The sequence below is a fragment of the Dunckerocampus dactyliophorus genome, chromosome 19 (genome assembly GCF_027744805.1).
Source record: "Dunckerocampus dactyliophorus isolate RoL2022-P2 chromosome 19, RoL_Ddac_1.1, whole genome shotgun sequence".
Classification (NCBI taxonomy): domain Eukaryota; kingdom Metazoa; phylum Chordata; class Actinopteri; order Syngnathiformes; family Syngnathidae; genus Dunckerocampus; species Dunckerocampus dactyliophorus.
Genome location: NC_072837.1, coordinates 15,071,388 through 15,087,370, shown reverse-complemented (window position 1 = coordinate 15,087,370; position 15,983 = coordinate 15,071,388). Strand labels below are relative to the sequence as shown.

Sequence of the window (15,983 nt, the reverse complement as noted above, 5' to 3'; positions counted from 1 at the left end):
AAGGTCTACATCATTCAGTTACATCTTCAATCAGTACCGTTACCTGTTTCCTGGTGGAGGGCATCTCCCAGACCCCTGATGGACACCACTTCAGGTTCCAGATGCAACCTTTGTCCAGGACCAGGCCGTAAGCCAGACCAGGCTGTGAGGTGGGCCTGTCGAGAAGCGCACATGGAAGGAAAAGAAAGAGTTATTGGCTGGTTTCTATAGAGCTGACAAGAATGGATGCCAACGGTCACCTGCTGTTGTACTCCAGCGTGCCCAGGTACCACAGCTGCACCAGGGAAGGTCCAGAGTAGTTTTTGTGGAGGTAGTGCTGGTCGTCCATGTTTCTGTGGCAGGCCACAGCCAAGTACTGAGACACCACGGCCCCGTCGGGCGTCGGGCACCACTCCATGGCCCACACCGGCCCGCCTGCGTTCAGGTGCATGTCCCAGTAGTCCTGGTGAGGAGGTACTGCTTCGAACCTGAGGTAAAATAAATAAAATATGTAAATGCCATGTGCAACCTTGTGAGCAGGATTTTGTTAAAACAAGGGTGTCCAAAAGGTTTTTCCAGCGAGGGCCCCATAGTGAAAAATGAAAGGATGCAACTTTGCAAATTTGATATTTTGTAAAGCAACACATGTAGATATGCTAAGACGTTATATACTGTAGCTATTTCAAGAAAAAAATGCATCTCATATTTGTCATATAGGTGAAAATTAATTTATATGAACTTTGCTCTTTTTTTTCCTAATTTTTGCTGTTTTAATTTGTATCTTATAACTTTTCCCCCAACCTCATACTCCAGAAATTACACTTATTTTGTTTTGCAGAATACACCTTTATTTTTGTAAATTTTTTTTCCCCATTTCTGCTTATTTTTTTTTTAAATTTCCAACTATTTCAACATTCTTCTTGTAAATTTTATTCTTGTAATTATGACTTTATTCCCATATTTTGACTTTATTCTCGTAATCTAACTTTTTTTTCCGCAACCTAAATTTCCAAAAATGACTATAAATTCAATTCATTCAACTATAAATACAATCAAAACAATAAATAAAATAGATAAAAGAAAAAACTAAGAAAAGTAAAACCAATCAAAACTAAAAAGAAAGCAATAAAAGACACAAAAAGGACCACACAACTCACGTCGAGTTAAAAACCCGAAAATAAAAGTGGGTTTAAAGATGAACTGTGGGGGCCGTTTTTACATGAGCGGGGTAGAGTGTTCCACAGCTTGGGGCAGACTACAGAAAAGGCCCAATCTCCCTTGGTCTTAAGTCTCGTCTTAGGCACCACTAGTTGGAGCTGGCCCTCGGACCTCAATGTGCACGCTGGAGCATAAATTTGGATGGGGTCCTTTCAACGCTTTAAAAACAAACAATAAAATCTTAACATCAATTCTAAAACAAACAGGCAGCCAGTGCAGGGAGGCCAGAATTGGGGTGATGTGCCCCTTTTTTTTGGTTCCTGTTAAAAGCCGGGCCGCAGAGTTCTGGACTAACTGTAAGCAAATTCCCAACCATTTCAAGTTTATTCTTGGAACTGTTCTTCTGGTAATCATGACTGAATTCCCATATTTTGACATTTTGCAACATAATTTTTCAAAAATTACAACTTGTTACAAAGTGTTTTGTTAGTTTCTCATAATATCAGGACTTTTTTTTTTTTTTTTAATATTTCAACTGTATGCTACTAAAATGAAATTATTTTTTCATAGGGCTGCCAGGACAACAAATTTTTCTTGTGGATAACTGCTATAAATTATCGTCGATAATCAATAATATCGACCTTTTTCAGACCATTTTTTTCATTAATTTTTCAGTAAGTGTCATGTCACATTTGAACTATCAGATGGTACTCAAGTATAGTGTACCTGTGTGAAGTTGCCTATTGTGGTACTCACGAGTCGGTGAGGAAGAGGTAACTCTATATTTTGCAAGCAGAGTAACAACACAGCTCACAATGAACTTCTCAACCCCGTTGAAATCGCGGGACGTCACCACTTCACATACCAATCCTACTCATGGTGTCATAAAAGTACAGTACAGTAAAGCGCGTTGTGAAACAGGAAGTGCTCCCTGCGACACTACACTATAGAGACAGTATCTGTTAAGAAAAAAAAACAACAACACTCCAATAAAACCTACACACACAGTTATGTAGTGTAAACCAATTGTTAAACCAATGTCGGGGGTCATATTTGAGCTGGACCACAGCTGAGTTGCGGCATAAAATGCAATGTTGCTGATTGTACTTCAACACGTCCTCCTCCACTCGGCCACACAGCTCAGGAACCGCTGGCCGCGACATGCGCATGCACGCCCTCCAGGCAACTCGCACCGTCCGCCAAACAACTCCAACATCTCCCAAAAGGCTGGCCCCTCAACTGCACCGAAAGGCTGCACCTCCCCTGCAATGCAGCGAGCGACTCCGTCTGTGAGCTCGCACCACCCCGCCCTACAGTAAACATTCACTTGACCGATCAAACCCCCCCAGCAAGCACCGACCGCCGGGACGAATTCGGCTTAGAAACTAATCGCTTTTGTGCCTTCATTCATAGTCACAGTTGCTTGCTAACTGCTAGCACTCTGTGTATCCACTTAGCACGTAGCCCTAGCCTCCATGTACTGGGACAAGGAGGCTGACTGGCTGAATAGTCACGTTCTCTGTTCATTCCACTACACAACCAATGCGCACAGACATATGCAGAGTGACCCCTCTTGTCATCCAGCCTGCGCGGCACAGTGGAACAAGGAAATGGAACAGGCATGCGCACAGTATATGCTGCATGTCAACTTATCCAGCCGTCAAAATTATCAACCTTGTTTGTTTTTTCCCCCAATCGTTCCATTAATCCGTTTATTGTCTATCATGGCAGGTCTATTTTTTCATCATATTAATGTTATTCTAGTAAAATTACCACTTTTTCTCCATAGATTACACTTTTTTATGTTAATATTTAGACTTTATTCTTTAAAACTGCTGCTCATGTTTCTATTTTTTCTGTTTTTTTTAGTTTTCTTGTTAAATTGTGTTTTTAGAATGTGCTGCACCTTCGCCACCTCGGTGTTAAAACATGCATCTCCATATTTTGCGACTTTTTGGAGTCTGACCTGCTGAGTCTCTGCAGACACGCCTCCTCTTTGCAACCTTCCCTTGACACTTTGAAAGCAGCTGATCGGCGCTCCTGGGGAAGATACGCCTCCACTTCACTGCACAAAGATGACATGTAATTCATATTAGTCTGTGATGACGACACGGCTACTGTGGGGGTTAAAGTTCGAAGTGAGCACCTTTGTGGCACCGGGGTCCAGGCACTGGAGGAGGGAATCCACTCCGAGAACAGCAAGCTGCTGTGGTGCACCTTACGGCTGCAGGAACAGATCACAAGGGTGGGAAACGTGAGAAGAATAAGTGTGTTTTGTCCACAACTTACAATTCCTTGTATGTATTGAAGGCCTCCCAAATGGTCTTCATCATGTTGCTGGCCAGTTTCTTCTCCAGCTTGGTGCCTGAGGCCTGCAGGAGAGAACATCAAGGTTCATTCTGGTGCAGGATCTCTGTCCGGCTCATGTCAAGTCTGCATGAGAGAGACTGACGCTGCTGCTGTAGCTTCTTTTGTAGTTTGAATCCCAGTCTGTCTCCTCTACATCATCATCGTCGTAGTCGTCTTCCACCTCCTCCTCCTCCTCCTCATTGTCCACTTCCTCTTCCTCCACATCTGGAACAAAATCTTGGTCGTCTGCGCCGTCGCTGTCGGAGTATTTTCTCTTGCGACCTCTGCGTCCTTGTTTGGTTGTGACATGAGAGGACGTTGTCACACGAAGGACGACAAGCGATCACTTTAATTAAAGATGCCGTTTACATCTCAACACATTATTTCAGTCGGGTTCCAGCTAGTACCTTTTCCACCTTGAGAACTTATGTTACAGCTCGCAGGTTCTGCTGTTTTGGGGATGGAGTCACTGTTCGCTTGTGGATCTTCAGCGGAATGACTGATCTCCTCTTGAGCCATTGCGTGGAGGAACTTCATCGCCCTGACAGTGTGGAACAAAACATTAGCCACAGATCACAGTGCAACCTGGGGGCCATTTTCGGGCCACAGCTCCTTTTTTTTTTTTTTTTTTTTTTTTTTACTGGCCCTCGGAATATAAAATTCATCCATTATTAAGGAGATATGTTGTTAGTTACTACTCTCATTTGCTTGCCAACTATAACACAAAACTAGGATGTCAATGTTTCACCCCTGACATCGATGATATAAAAGAAGTGGACTAGAAGTACACGGGCAGGGGGGTCCAAACTTTTCCCCCTTTGACACATTTTGTGTGTTAAAAATCCTAAAAGCAATCCTATGGAGCTCAATTAATGCTAGGGGTGTCCAGCGAGGTCCCCATAGTGAAAAATGAAAGGATTGAAGTTTTCTTCTTGCAAAATTATGGCTTTATTCCCATAATATTACAACTTCATTCCCGTAGTGTTATAACTTTCTCGTCAACCTAATTTTTCATTTTGATTGGTTTGTTTCTTATAATATTACAACTTAAAAAAAACCAATTTTTTTCTCTAATAATTCAACTCTATGCTACTAAAATTACATTTTTCCTCAGAATATTAGAAGTTTCCATCCATCCATTTTCTATACCGCTTCTCCTCATAAGGGTCGCGGGGGCATGCTGGAGCCTATCCCAACTGACTTCGGGCGACAGGCGGGGTACACCCTGGACTGGTCGCCAGCCAATGGCAGGGCACATATAGACAAAGAACCATTCACACTCACATTCATACCTATGGACAATTTAGAGTCACCAATTAAAATCACATGCATGTTTTTGGAAGGTGGGAGGACACCGGAGTACCTGGAGAAAACCCAGGCACACACGGGGAGAACATGCAAACTCCACTCAGAAAGGGAGAATCGAACCCAGATCTTTCCGATCTCCAGGCTGTTACTGTGTTGGCCAACATGCTAACCACTGGACCACCGTGCGGCCCATATTAGAAGTTTATTCAGATCAAATTGCGACATTAGAATACGACTTTCTCCTAATATTTTCACATTATTCTTATTCAGGTAAGATTACATTGTTTACCATTTCTCCTGTTGTTATTTATTTATTTATTTACCAACTATTTCAACTTTATTTGTGCAAATTTTCTTCTTGTAATATTTTGACTTTATTCCCATAATACTTTTAACTTTTTCCTGAACCTAATTTCCCCCCCCAAAAAACTATTTAATGTGTTTCTCATAATATCACGTTACAAAAATAATATTTAATATTGATAATCCTTAATATTTCCACTTTATGCGACTTAAAGTGACATTATATTTTTCTGACTCGATATTCTCATAAAATTATGACTTTTATTTCATTAGATTACAACCTTTTTCTCTTAATATTTTGACTTCATTCTGGTAAAATTACTGTTGATTTTTCTGCTGCTGTTTAAAAAAAAAAAAAACTAATAAAAAATAAAAATAATTAGAATAACGCCAAAAAAAAACATTTCAGACCACACATTGGACGCCCCTGACCCTATGCTAAGCTGTCTGATCAAAGCATCTTAGTTGTGTGTAAGTTTAGCAAGTTTGTGTAGTATATCTTATTGATAATTCTTTCATTTTAGTTCTACAATATGCAGAGGGCCGCGAAAAAATGAGCTCTGAGCTGAAAATGGCCCCCAGGATGCACTTTCGCAGCAATCGAGGTACAGTCAAACCTCGGTCAAAAATTGTCATTAAAATTTTGCCCCTGTTTTCGTGCAAACAGGGGCAAGGAACAAACTAGTCCTTTTACCCTGTACTGCAGGGATGTCCAAATGTTTTCCAGCAAGGGCCACATTCTGAAAAACGAAAGGATGCAAGGGCCGCTTTGATACTTTGTACAAGTAAACCAACACACAGAACTATGGTAAGAAGATATATGTAGCTCAAGAAAAAAACTACTAAAAATGTTTTTTTTTTCATAATAACATGAGTTTATTCTTGTAAAGTTGCGACTTTTGTTCTTCATTCATTCATTCATGACTTTTTTCTTAATATTTATACTTTATTCACGTAAAATTAGAGATGTTTTTTTTCCCCGCAACTATTTCCTCTTGTAAATTTTCTTCTGGTAATTATAACTTTTGATCTTTTAACAACAATAATGTATTTTTCCTTTATTTCAGCATTGTTACTCAAATGATATTTTTCCTCATTTTACAAGTTTATTCTCATAAAATTGCAACTTTTCTCATTCGAAAACAATTTTTTTCCTCTTAATATTTTGACTTTGCTCTAGTAAAAAAAAATGTTCTTAATATTTTGACTTTTTTGCTGCTGTTGTTGTTTTTAAAGTTTCCTTGTTAAATGACATTTTTAGACTGTGCTGCGGGCCAATAAAATTACAGCTGCGGGCCGCACTTTGGACACCCCTGCAAACAAAGCACCATATGCCCTATTGCTGAATAACCTGCCATGAGGCCAAAGAAAGTTGCGAGTGCCAGCATGTGATGAAGAAGGTGAGAAACACGGTCACACTTTACAACAGGGATCACCAACGTGGTGCCCGCAGGCACCTGGTAGCCCCCCACGACCACATGAGGCCCGCAAGCCTGCTTTTCATTCAGGTTTTCAGTTAATAATGAAAGAACAGTAGAAAGAAATGCATTCTGAAATGCAAAATGTGAGTTGTGGACACCGGCATTTTGTTGATGTTCTGGTAAAACAAGCATATTTGCTTTTTTTGGGTTTAAAATAAGCTGTGAAAATAAATGTTACAAAAATGAGTAGCTCTTGGCCATTTTCATTTTGTAAAAGTAGCTCTCACAAGGAAAAACGTTGGTGACCCCTGCTTTACAATAAGGTACACAAAAATGCAGTAGTTACTGAGGAACTAACGAAGAACTAATGAGTTGAGTAGTTACTGAGGAACTAAGGCACATACATTTAGAGTAGTTACTGAGGAACTAATGAAGCACTAATGAGGAACTAACGACTGAGGCACATGGGACAGAGTAGTTACTGAGGAACTAATGAAGAACAAATGAGGAACTAATGAGTAAAGTAATTACTGAGGAACTAATGAAGAACTAATGAGTAACTAATGAGTAGTGGTTAGGGTTATGTAGGTTTGTTCCTCATTAACTACTGTATTTTGATGCACTTCATTGTAAAGTCTTTATTGAATTCCATCTCTCCAGGGTGTACGGCAAGTATACATTGACTATAACTTCCATCCATTCCTCATTTATAATTATGTGAAAGCAAAACTATAAATTCTATAATTCTATATAACTATAAATTCTATATAAATATAAATTATATTCTGTATAAAAAATTATATTTGTGACGACTGTTATGATTGACAACTGTACCTCTAAACAGCAAACAGAATGGAGCGCCAGTTTGCTGCAGTACAAGTTTCTTGAGGGACCAAACAAGTCGAGATTAGAGGCGGCACATGTGTCATGTGACTCACATTTTAGCAGCGCTCCTCCTGCGGCGCCCTCCTGGTTCCGCCTCCTCGGGTACTTCTGGACTCTTCTCGCGTGCGACTGGCTCCGCCTTGACTACCTGCTTCCTCACGTACTTCCTCTTGGGCTTTGGCGTCCCATTCTCTACAGACTCCCCCGGCCCAGGGGAGGTGTTGTTAATGTTTGTTTTAGCTGGAGTTTTGTTTGAAGGGGGCCTTTTTGCTGCAGGGGTCTTTTTCGTTGACATTTCCCCGTTAGACACTTGAGACGCTGCTTTTTCGTCCACGCTCGGCTGGGGGACCTTCTTCGGCCGCCCTCGCTTGGCAGGCGTCTTTTGAGGCGTCACCTCCTTTCCCAGCTTCTTTGTAGCAGACTTTTCCTCATCACTTTGCCTCTCATGTGCGTTTGTGTCTCTCGTGTCATAGTCTGAATATCTGGGGTTTTTCCTGCGCTGCCGACCTTTCAGGCTGGGCACCAAATCAAAGGAGGGTTTGGATGGCGTCTCTTGACCTGTAAGATAAGTGATGCCATCATTGCAATCATTTTCTGATTCGCTGTACAAGTGAGACTCAAATAAACACATTAAGGAACATGGTAAATTGTGCTAAAATGTGGTCAACCTTGCTCCGGGTCATCAGCATCTACGGTTGCCGTTTCTTTCATGATCTTGTCAGATGTCTCCACATGTGTAGAAGATGTTTTTTCTCACTGTAGCTTTGCGCCTGCTCTGAAAATACGTCAGAAACACAGACACATCATTCATTATTATGACATACAGGGGTGGAAAAATTTAACAAAATGATGCCTTGTTTGCATTGACGAAGATATCGATGTTGACTGATATTGTATTCACTGAACAGTAACTTGATTAATGTTGCAGGTTTCAGTGGCGTACAGGATCATAAGCAGAGTTGTTCGAATTCTGACTCTTGGTGGTCAAACTTTTGATCCAGCTCTTGAGTGTATCTTATGCTGGTGAGTATATGAAAGGAAGATGAATATTTTGGCACATGTTACTCGTGCCTTGACGCCCGCAGAGTCGCGCTCCACGGTGGTTAGTGGGCGTTGCCCAAGGGACCTGGATTGGAGGAAATGGGACTCGAATCCGACCTATCCGGTAACCGGACGACCTTCTACTCCTGAACCACTCCACCCCATGTGCAACTGTCACCTTCTCTAATTGAAATAGCTTTCCATTTCTCTTTTTTACAGACCCGGAGTTTGTTTCGGATATAACTACAAATTAGCCAGACTACGGTCATGAGGATATTGCTTTGTCATATGTTCGGACGAACAAGCCGAAGATGGTTGAGCTATCTGACAATTCTACGCTTCCGTACCTCCTCTACTTGGTTATGTTGTCTAAAAGATGTCATGTACAGCTAATAGGAGTAAGATAGATACGTTCCTTTATTCGGCAGTACTTTCTAACAGTAAACACCGCTAGTGATATTTGTATTTTTGTTTAGAAGTTACACTTCATCCTCGGCTATGTCCTCTCATGCTAGTAGGCTAACACCACGCACACGGCTAATGCTAACCTGCTAAGTAGATTGTAGCGCAGTGGTACGCCACGAAACAACTGTACTTCAAGTACTTTTGAAATTGGCACATAATCAGAAACATCAGAAAAACGAACATGGCATCATGGTTATAAAGCTCACCCTGTAGGTCCCACCAGCACCTTTTTGGTGGCGAAGGCTGACAACCCGCGTACAGAGTCCACGATGCTCGGATCTGGCCACGTAGGATCGATTCCGCAAGCCGGTGAACTGATCTGTCGCGTATTAACATCAGATAGTCCTAAAAAAAAACACCTCATTTGCTTTTAGCCCGCAAGAAACTGCTACATTCCCACTTATCAGGAGAACTATGAAGCACTTGTTGTGGCTGAAACTCACGCTGTGCTTACATCAGCCGGCCATGTTAATATAGTAGCAAGGACGGCGCTCATCGCCCCCTAACGGCATATGGGGGACTGCGCCCATTATCTGTCGGGTACATAGCGGCCACTTCAGACGGTTTTATAAAAGTATTTACAGAGTTTAAACATTGAAACAGATTAAAAATCAAGATTTGATCACATGGATATATACTGTACCTCATCAAATATACTGGAGTAGCCATTGCTCAATTTGTGATCTTGAACAGAAGCACAAGCCACAAAGAGCACCAGATGAAGATTTGAATAATATGTTGTTTGTACTCTTGTAGCACATCACGTGTAGAAAACTATGATTAGAGGAAAATGAATATGAAGTCCAAACAAAACCGAGTATCCTGGAATGGACCGTGTTCTGAATCTCAAGTACAACAATTAAAATGAGTCAGTAAAGATAAAAGATGTTGACGTTAGGTGACAGTTGAGAGGCACAAAGAGGAAGTACTGCATTGTCTGTCAAAGTAAATGTCCAGACTTGAGCGAGTCGGTGAACACAATGTTTTACAGTCAAAAACACACAAGTATCACTACAAAAAGTGTAGTCACATACTGTAAGACGATAGAACAAGCGCTCACAGACATCCTCACCTCTTTTCTTCTTGTCCTACTGAGCACCATCTGGGACCTTTTAAAGTGAGTCTCTGCTGCCTTGACGCCTCCATTGCAGCGGACCATCTCTGACCCCACTGGTCAGGGAGTCTGTGTCGGCCATGTTGCTCGGCGTTGGAGTTGCTGCACTCGCTGCTGAAAATGAAGTAGTCGTTCTTCTGTCTCCTGTCTACCTCCATCATCTCGCCACCTCTCTCTGCACCATCCCCGCCGTGCATGTCCTCGATCTCAATCGGGGCTTGTTTCATATCCATCCACATGGGCCCAGGTGGAGGCTCTAGAGAGGTGTAATGCAGCACACGCTGCTCAGGTGGGTGTTAGCGAGTAGGAGGAAGCTGTGGTACTCTGGGGTTGGGGGCTGCATCTCATGGAATTGCTGGTGGTGGTACGTGTACATCATCTGCTGCTCTGTGCTGTGGAAAGACTCTTTGGGCTCTTAGACTCTTTTTGAAGAACTTCTCAAACTTCTTTGCTGCCTTTTTGTTTGTCACAAACCAGTCCTGATGATGGAAAATACACAAAACAGTAAATAATCATCACCACAAAAGTAAAATTATACATGTATGCTGAGAAATGTCATCCAAAGAAAGAAATTCAATTGAGGGATGACGTTAGAGCCCTGTAGACATGACGTAACACCCCTATAGTCACCTTTACACTCCTATTGCCCAATTGAGTAGATATAATAACAGAAAATAAGATATCATAAATAAGATAACACAGACTCACATGTTAGCAGTTCCTTCTTTTTTCTGGACAGCGTACTTCCTGCTGTGGCTATTGTGTCATGTATTATAATGGCGGCTTTAAATAGCTTTACACTCGTGTTACCCAATAAATCAGACAGAATAAGAGTACATAAGTCATTTAAGGCTAAATAAAACTCCTACTTGTGTGTGTCACAGTGAATGTGTTCCCTATAGGTCCTTAGTGGCAGGCGGACAGATGTGTGGAGGACAGGAAGTGACACTGGCAGTAGCCTTTGTTATTTTGTTATTATTCAGTCCAGAGACTGAGATGGGTGTCCACTGGTCTGGGGGAAGTGAGGCCGCATGTCCTTCGCTACCAGTGTGGGAGGTTGTCTTGCAGTGGGGGGGGGGGGGGGGGGCAGTGAGGGCCACACAGTGAAAAAAGAAAGGATGAAACTTTGCCACTTTGATATTTTGTAAAGCAACACATGTAGATATGCTGAGACGTTATACTGTATATACAGTATTTCATGAAAAAACTGCATGTCAGCTTTAAGATTTGGGTGAAAAAGCGTATTAGTATCAAATTTTCTTTTTTTTTTTTTTTTACGTTTTTTTTATTTTCAAATACAGTATTTCAACTTTCTTCTTAAATAATTTTCATAAATTTTGTTTTTGCAATATTATGGCTTTATTCCCATTATATTTTGACTTCACTCCCATTTTATTATAACTTTTTCCCCAACCTCCACTTTATTTTGCTTTGTTGATCATAATATGACTTAAAAAAAATATTTGTTATATTCAGTACAATTTAATATTATTATTTTACTAATATAAATTAATAGAATTACATTTTTAATATGAAAAACTTGTAATAATTAGAACTTTTGAAAAAATAGCATATTTTTTCTTTAATATTTCATCTCCATGATACTAAAATGCCAATAATTTTCCACATGTTACGAGTTTATTCTTGTAAAATTTCTACTTCTCATGAGAATATGACTTTTTTCTCATATTTTGACTTTATTCTTGCAAAATTACATTTTTTTTCTTCTATTCAACTCTTCAACTATTTTAAATTTCTTCTGTAAATTTTGTTCTCATAATTATAACTTTATTCCAATAATATTTTTACTTCATTTTACTAACTATCACTTTTTCCCGCAGCCTAATTTTCCAAAAATTACAACTTCATTGTTTTGTTTCTCATACTTGTAGTATTATGACTTAAAAAAATGTATGTCTTTAATATTTCAACTTTATGCCACTAAAATGACATTATTATTACGACATTATTCTTGCAAAAATTACAACTTTTTCTCATTAGACTTCAGACATTTTCTGGATATATTTTGAGTTTATTCTTGTAAAATTCTTGTTTTTTTCAGTTTTTGCTGGATTTTTTTCAGGTTTTCTTGTGAAATTATATTTTTAGAATGCACCATGAGCCAAATAAAAAAGAAAAAAAGAAGCGGCACATTCTAAAAATATAATTTAACATGAATACTAAAAAAAAAAAAAAAGCAAAAAAGGAAAAATTTGCAGTAATTTTACAAAAATAAAGTAAAAGTAGTAATATTAGGAAAAAAGAAAATGACAAAGTTGTAATCCTTGGAAAATTAGGATGCAGAAAAAATTATGTTAAAATAAAGTTATAATTACGAGAAGAAAATTTGCAAGAAGAAAGTTTAAATGGTTGGAAAATGTAAAAAAAAAAAGAGAAAAAAAAGAGTAGAAATGAAAAAAACAGCTGTAATTCAATAAAGTCAAAATATTAAGAGAAAAAAAAGTTGTATTCTAATGACAAAACAGTCAACATTTTACGAGAATAAACTTGTAAGATTATGAGCAAAAATAATGTCATTTTAGTAGCATAGGGTTGAAATATTAAAGAAAAAATGTTATTTTGCTCCTCAAATTATGACAAAGTTGTAATATGGTTGGGGAAAAATTAATGATATTATTGGAATAAAGTCAAAATATTCTGGCAATAAAGTCACAATAAAACAAGAAGAAATCTCACAAAGATTATTTAAGAGTAAAGTTGAAATATTTGGAAAATTGACCAAAAAACACACGGTAAAGCTGAGATGCAGGTTTTTCTTGAAAAATGTATATATAACGTCTTACCATGTCTACTTTTTACAAAATATCTAAGTCGCATCGCATCGCAAAGTCGCATCCTTTCATTTTTCACTATGTGGCCCTCGCTGGAAAAAGTTTGGACATGTTTCTGTCTTATTATCCAAACATTTATTTCTGTATTATTTGAAATCAGCTGTTGAGATATGAGTCAGAAGACTTCAACACACTTCAAGCTGTTCAAGATGTTCTGCCTGCCTCCTACCTGCTTTTATCAGGAGTTCTTTTCATCTTCTCAACTTCTTGGACTCGACACTAATCACTCTGAAGCATTCGAACATGAGCGTCACGTGCATAAACTTCTCAGCATCACAACGGTGGACGTGTGCACGTGTACACGCTCACTTTGTGGCAGTCCTTCATGTGGTGGGTGGGTTCTGGCGTCCGATGGACTCCTAGCGGAGAGGATGACAGCGTGATGACGAATAATTCATGTAAAAAAACGAAAGCGGTTACGGCACCTGTGGGTGGAGTCTTTCTCTTCCTGGATGCGTACATAGGTGGCATGTCACCCCCAATGTGGGTGGAGTCTTTCTCTTCCTGGATGCGTACATAGGTGGCATGTCACCCCCAATGTGGGTGGAGTCTTTCTCTTCCTGGATGCGTACATAGGTGGCATGTCACCCCCAATGTGGGTGGAGTCAGTGTTACAGGCTTAACGTTGTGTGTGTGCGATGAGGCTCCAGCCATGAAGAACCATCGTTTGCTTTGAAGCACAGTAAGTCTCCTCACTGTGGAAGAGACAAAACAGACATGTATGGATAAAAGTATTGGGACACTTCCAGGAAGTGATAGAAATGTGGTGTATAATTATAAAAGCTCAGTCTGTTTAGTCAGTAGGGACGTAACCATCACCGGTATTACTGATTAACCGCGGTAAAACTCCCGATGGTTAGTATTACCGTGATTGATACTTTGATAAACTCACAAACCAGGGACACTGCTCATTTCCTGAGAGAAGCAGCCGTTAGATACGTTGTGTATCTCTCTGATGTAAACGTGCCCTTTCGAGCCCGATAAGCGGCAAGCACGCAGATGAGGGCGCGCATGCGCAGTTTGCACCGTTGGGCTTGGCCAAGGAAAGCATACTGTGTGTGTTGTTTATTTGAATGTTGTTTTTTAGATAAAACTTTGTTAGACTTCTGTGTGTGTATCAGTACTTTTTAAACATTCTGAGCACATTCAACCATACCGTGATAACAATGATAACCGTGATAACTGATGTTGGACCTGGCTTGCGCATGCTTTTCTTCTACACCAAACTCCTCCAGGCATGCCTTGACTGGGAACAGAAAAGGACCTTCCCCAAAGCTGCAAGCACACAAATGTCCAAAATGCTTTGCTAAGAGTTAAGACTCAGGAGTCTGACTGATGAGAAAGTGTGTACAGTATTTCATATTCGACAGGAAAACAAGAGATGGCGCAATCAGGCCTATTGGTGGAAAACTTTTAATTAACCATTAGAGTCCATTTGAAAGCATGCATTTTATTTGCGATTTGTGTTGCTTAAATAAATGTATGTTCCATGTGCATCATGGAGGTCAATTAAAATGTTAATTGAGAACGTACAAGTAAAGATAACCATCCAAAGATATGTCGTGTGAGCTGCTGACTTGAAACAAGCTGCCATCATTGTTGAGGAGGTGAAGGAGACAAGCCAGCCTACCGTCCTCCAGGCCGGCCTCCACCTTCGCCTTCCCCCGTACAGGAGCGGATGAACCACAAACATGGTCTCGACCACTGATCTAAAAAAAAGACTGGATCGAGCAACCTATTGTTTTCACGCGCCAAAATTTGAAGCCAGATTTTTTCGATCGTCGCCATCTTGGTGAGACCACCTTACGCGCCACAGCTTTGTGATTGTGCTGGTATACGAACGCAGAATTAGTGAAAAATATGGGAAAAACCGGAACGCAGTGTTGTGCATATGGGTGCAATAAACGAAGAAAGATGAAGGGAGCGGGGGAAAACATCAGGAGTGCCAGTGAAGGAAGCGAGGATGAGTAGAGTAGTTATAACCTTTAGCAGTTGATTTTGGTGGCTATACGATCAATCGAAGTTTTACCAGTGCGTTGCCATACTGTTGTCTCACAGCAAAGTGGTCTCACCAAGATGGCCGCCGCAAATTTCCATTGGCTTCAAAAATAAAACAATAGAAGCTCGATCCAGTCTTTTTTTTAGATCAGTGGTCTCGACGCTCCGATGCCCAGCTTGATGCGCGTAAAAGACGTGTGAACTGTGGACAGTGTGTACTTGCTTGCACCGTGGAATGCCCTCTCTCGGCAGAAAGAGCTACTGCACCCACTGATGCCTTCATTGACTGTGGGAATGATCAACTCCTTCATTTAATCGTAATCGAAGCAGAGTAACCAAGCAAATTGGCACATGTATTCATATTTTCGATTCAATTCATCGTTGTTTATTTTGGTTGGTATAGGTTTTAGGCACCCAATTTGACCACTGCAAATACGCCGCATCAGGCTTTACATTGCAACTTTAAGGTTAAAAGTCCAATAGTGATATTTTCTAAGGTTGTTTTCTATTAATCCCGTGAAGAAATAAAGTAAGAAGATTTGAAATGTAATATTTGACATCCAAAAAAACATTAGGCTTGATAAATGGCTCTAAAAAAAATAAGCTTGTTAGCTTGCTAGCTTACCTGACGCGCCGCCATTTTGGGGAAGCTACACTCCTGATCAAAATCTTAGGACCGGTTGAAAAATTGTTCAACTGGTATTAAGATTTTGATCAGGAGTGTATACCTGTATGCGGGGATATGACAACCACTCCTATAATAATTATGGATTTATATAACGTTTTTCAAGGGACCCAAAGGGCTTCACAATGGAGTGAACCCATTATTCATTCATTCCTCAATCCCACAGTGGTGGTGGTTTAACTCCAGTTCCACTGCCGCTCACTCCTAAATGTTTCCTAAACGTCACTTAGGGACTTGATGAGTTTATGTCAAGCACAAAGCTGTATAGGACACATTTGAACACATTTGCAGTGTTATTCTGGCGTCTTGTGAAGAGGAAATAACTAAGCCTTTGGCAGAGTGAACTTCTGCTTTTTATCTTTATCTCCATCAACACGTCCTCGCTTCCGTTAATGTAAACCACCAACAATGTAAAGACAAATGAA

The 15,983-nt window shown here is 40.2% G+C and overlaps 1 protein-coding gene across 12 annotated transcripts in view; it reads right to left on the bottom strand.

Annotated features, from left to right (window-relative positions):
* Positions 1 to 15,087, bottom strand: part of gtf3c2 (general transcription factor IIIC, polypeptide 2, beta) — a 32,247-nt gene extending 17,160 nt beyond the window's left edge. The window contains exons 1-17 of one of the 12 annotated variants that reach the window (XM_054762152.1): positions 14,409 to 15,086; positions 14,032 to 14,150; positions 13,301 to 13,570; positions 13,045 to 13,234; positions 9,982 to 10,502; positions 9,553 to 9,683; positions 9,353 to 9,442; positions 9,116 to 9,254; positions 8,072 to 8,178; positions 7,457 to 7,961; positions 3,894 to 4,027; positions 3,590 to 3,777; positions 3,427 to 3,509; positions 3,284 to 3,361; positions 3,104 to 3,202; positions 240 to 467; positions 44 to 155 (exon numbers count right to left, since the gene is read on the bottom strand). In XM_054762152.1, the coding sequence (XP_054618127.1) occupies positions 44 to 155; positions 240 to 467; positions 3,104 to 3,202; positions 3,284 to 3,361; positions 3,427 to 3,509; positions 3,590 to 3,777; positions 3,894 to 4,027; positions 7,457 to 7,961; positions 8,072 to 8,114 (1,470 nt within the window). In that variant the 5' untranslated portion in view covers positions 8,115 to 8,178; positions 9,116 to 9,254; positions 9,353 to 9,442; ... (4 more) ...; positions 14,032 to 14,150; positions 14,409 to 15,086. Of the gene's footprint in view, positions 1 to 43; positions 156 to 239; positions 468 to 3,103; positions 3,203 to 3,283; positions 3,362 to 3,426; positions 3,510 to 3,589; positions 3,778 to 3,893; positions 4,028 to 7,456; positions 7,962 to 8,071; positions 8,179 to 9,115; positions 9,443 to 9,552; positions 9,684 to 9,981; positions 10,503 to 13,044; positions 13,235 to 13,300; positions 13,571 to 14,031; positions 14,151 to 14,408 lie in introns of all 12 variants that reach the window. The other 11 variants (XR_008567017.1, XM_054762145.1, XM_054762153.1 and 8 more) reach the window with 11 other exon arrangements.
* Between the last annotated feature and the right edge of the window lie 896 nt (positions 15,088 to 15,983).